Source organism: Maniola hyperantus, chromosome 3 (genome assembly GCF_902806685.2).
Source record: "Maniola hyperantus chromosome 3, iAphHyp1.2, whole genome shotgun sequence".
Taxonomy (NCBI): Eukaryota; Metazoa; Arthropoda; class Insecta; order Lepidoptera; family Nymphalidae; genus Maniola; species Maniola hyperantus.
In genome coordinates this window covers 1,345,095-1,348,924 of record NC_048538.1, presented here as the reverse complement: position 1 = coordinate 1,348,924, position 3,830 = coordinate 1,345,095, and the positions used below count along the sequence as shown (strand labels likewise).

General features: G+C 37.6%; 1 protein-coding gene across 1 annotated transcript; it reads left to right on the top strand.

The window, feature by feature from the left end:
• Positions 1–2,178: 2,178 nt before the first annotated feature.
• Positions 2,179–3,523, top strand: LOC117996352 (prisilkin-39-like). The gene is made up of 2 exons (XM_034984411.2): positions 2,179–2,228; positions 2,836–3,523. Exons 1-2 carry the CDS (start codon positions 2,211–2,213, stop codon positions 3,400–3,402), a joined length of 585 nt encoding a protein of 194 aa, XP_034840302.1. The 5' UTR covers positions 2,179–2,210; the 3' UTR covers positions 3,403–3,523.
• The last annotated feature ends 307 nt before the right edge of the window (positions 3,524–3,830 follow it).

The window sequence follows — 3,830 nt, the reverse complement described above, 5'->3', positions numbered from 1 at the left end:
TTTCCGGTGTTTAACCAGGGTAACCAGTAGGTATTCTTATCTAGATTTGGCCCATGATTAAAAAAAATTACTACTATCATTAGAAGTCTAGTACTATCATTAGAATTAGACGGCTATTTACATATCGCGTTATGGTAATTTCAATGTATGGGATTTTAGAAAAAACTGGTGATTATGGCTAGTAATTTTATTAAGACTCAGACCTATTCAAGGGGTATAGGTTTAATCGCGGGCTCCTTCAAACTTCTAAATTTTTTAAAGTTCATCATGATCAACCCATCACCGCGCCGGCTCAATACAGAGCACGGGTCTCCTCTCAGAGTGAGAAGGTTTTGGTCATAGTCTACAACGCTGGTCATGTGCGGCATTGGTAGACTCCACATATCTTTGAGAACATTATGGAGAACTCTCAGGCTTCCTCACGATGTTTTCCTTCGAGGACGAGGACTTCCCAAGTGATTTTAAAAGGACGAGGTGCCAGCCGAGTCCAACTAAACAAGGTCGTTAATTGCTATTTCGGCTGAGACTTGTATAGTACTTTATTTATTCAAAAGCTGTAATAGCCTAGTGGTCAGGACGTCCATCTTCTAATCGGAGGTAGGGGGTTCAATCCCGGGCACGCACCTGTAACTTTTCGGAGTTATGTACGTTTTTATCAATTAAATATCATTTGATTTAACGGTGAAGGAAAATATCGTGAGAAAACCTGCATGCCTGAGAATTCTCCATAGCGTGTGCACTTGGCCAGCGTAGTAGACTATAGCCTTCTCGTGGTGAGTCGACGATAATGATGATGAAGGTGCACTGTTTTAGTTCATAATTAAATAGGGTAAAAATAAATAGAAAAAAGAGATTGTAATATTATGCAATTAAATCCAGCTTTGAACCGGTTACCCCGCAAAGCCAATGCCATATACAGATTACTTAGTTGTAATGACATACAGACCTACAAATGTACTTATATGTTTACTTGTAATAACTTTTACTTGTACAAAGTCATCAACCATAGTAGCACGTGCAAAGTTTGGGTTTTCAAAAGTTTTTTTTTTTTGTTTTTTTCGGCAAGTTATTCAAAATGTCATATTTAATAATGACGGTATGTACATTAGTTCTATAATTATTCAGAAATATATTATTTTTAAATCTATACTAATATAATAAAGAGTTGTAGATAAGTTTAGAGGTAATCTCTGGTAACTACTGAACCGATTTTGAAAATTCTTTCACCAGTAGATAGCTACATTATTCCTGAGTGACATAGACTATATTATTTTAGTTTCAAGAAACTCTGAGATTTTAGACAAAAAATTTAATAAGTTACCCGTGCAAAGCCGGGGCGAGTCGCTAGTAAAAAATATGGCACTAATTTTTAAAATAAATTTGGTTTGTTTTATTTGGGTTGCGAATAATTTCGGAAAAAAAATCTGTCTGTAAGTAATTATTACACTAAGTTGAGCATGACCACAGTCATACCTCATGGAAAGTGATTATTTTACATAATAATATGAGATAAATAAAAGTACCAAGCTTATGCTTGCGACTTCGTCCGCGTGGACTACACAAATTTCCAACCCCTTTTTCGCCCAGGGATTGAATTTTACCAAGGCCTACGTCATAATAGCTAACTGCATGCCAAATTTCAGCCCAGTAGTTTGAGCTGTGCGTTGAAAGATCAGTCAGTCAGTCACTTTTTCCTTTTATATATTTAGATGAGTACCTAAATATATAAAATTGGTAACTGTAAGTGAATGTCAATTCTTAGTTCTTACTCAATTCGATAAATGATATCGACACATAAAATGATCCATCCATACTTGTAAAATTATTTGAAAGTAGACAAGTAGGTATAAAAGTCAATCATCTCATTAAAATATATACGCAACATTAGTTTACATAGTAATAAGTATTATCACTTGATAACCTAGTCCTTTCTCCAATCATAACCCAGAATCCAAATGCCAAATGTTGGCCGATTTAAATTTGAAAAAAGAACTAACAATTGCTCTCGTACTTACATACATCTCTGACGGATATGCTTTATTTTTTTTATTAAAAAAAAAAATATGGTCCATTCGTAACCAATATTCGTCCTCGTCGGCCACCGGATGGCCTAAAGTAAAAGTAGACGGCAGAATCTTCGCTATAAAAGCGGTTGGGCACTCGAAGAGCCATCATACAACCTCCAACATTCACTGAGTTCATACAACAAAATGGCAAAGTGGAGCATTGTAAGTGTCAAACCATCGAAACATCGAAACATCGAAACATCGAAACATCGAAAACCCCCGAAACTTCAAAAAAGGAGTGCAGTGCTGTGTTACGGATCATATCGATAATAACCAAATCCCTACAGTGCATCCAATGTGTGACAAAACCGAATATGTGGACTCAATAACTGTGTATAAATATACCTAGAATATTTCGGATTCGACATGTGGATTCAAATCAAAAACTACTAAACTAATATTTACATGTGACAAGTTACAATATATGACACAATTTAAATATCAAGATCAAAAATTAAAAATCAAGTTAATTTGAACAAATATGCGACTATATTTTAATTAACATTGATTGCTAATTTAGAGTCATTCGAGGCAAAGACGTATAACAATAAATTTTAACTATTAATCGAATTAAATTATGAATGGATCGGAAGGCTAATAAAATCTTATTGACACATTAGTTTCACTGCGGTTTTAAGGATCAAATATTGACGATACTTCTAGTGTTAACCAAAATTATCGTTCGAAAGACCAATCAAGATTTTAGTACGTTAGGTCAATTAATAAAAGATTAAAGAGTATTTTGGACTAAGACAAGTTTTTTTTTCAGGTCACCCTCGCCTTAATAGGCTACGCCGTGGCTGAGGCCCCAGGCGGCTACAACTACGCCCCATCTTCTTCCATCCAAATAGTTGGAGGAGGAGGTCACGGATCTCCCTTAGCCAGCGGCGGCCATTACACCTCAGTGCCAGTCGGATACCAGACCTCAGAGGGATACCACATCGACCCTCATCTACTCGAAAAAATCAGGCACATCATCCTTAAAGACGAAATCCAGAACCAAGCTTACCAATCGTCCATTGGAGGTGGTCACGGACATGGCATCTCTTCCCACTACGGAGCCCCAGTTTACGGAGTTCCTCACGAAAGAGTAGTAGGCGTTGAACTGGAGTCTCTCCAACAAGGCATCCAAGTAGCTCAGTACCATCAAGCTGAAGAAGGTTACGGTGGTTACGCCGGTGGTTACGCTGGTGGTTACTCTGGTTACTCAAGCGGTGGTTACTCCGGCGGTCACTCTGGTGGTCACGGATCCGTTACATACACAACCATCGGCGCTCCCTCAGGCTCCTATGGCGTCCCATCCATCTCATCATCATACGGCAGCCCTCACCATTAAACGAACGACTTAGTCATTTCATCTTAATGTTATGAAACTTTATGTGATCGCCTTAGACGTTAACTGTATTATATTTGTTGTTAATATAAGTTTTCTGTAAATAAAAACCTACCTTTTTGTACCAGTCTACTTTTATTCGAGTTTCAAGTTGCGAAATGTGAGTGCATTACGTAATTTTAAGTAAACTGTTTTAAGTTAAGTGGAATGTTGCTACGTAACATTGGTCTGCAAATGGTACTCGAAAAACGCATTAAAGTGCGAGCGAAGAGGGCCTTGTGTAGTGGAAAGTGCCTCCATTGATCGACTTTATGATGAACTGACGAACCAACCTGAAATCCAAGGTAAGGTAATCTGATATTACTTTCTAGACGATGCCCGCGACTTCGTCCGAGTGGATTTAGGTTTTTTTGAAAATCCCGTGGGAACTC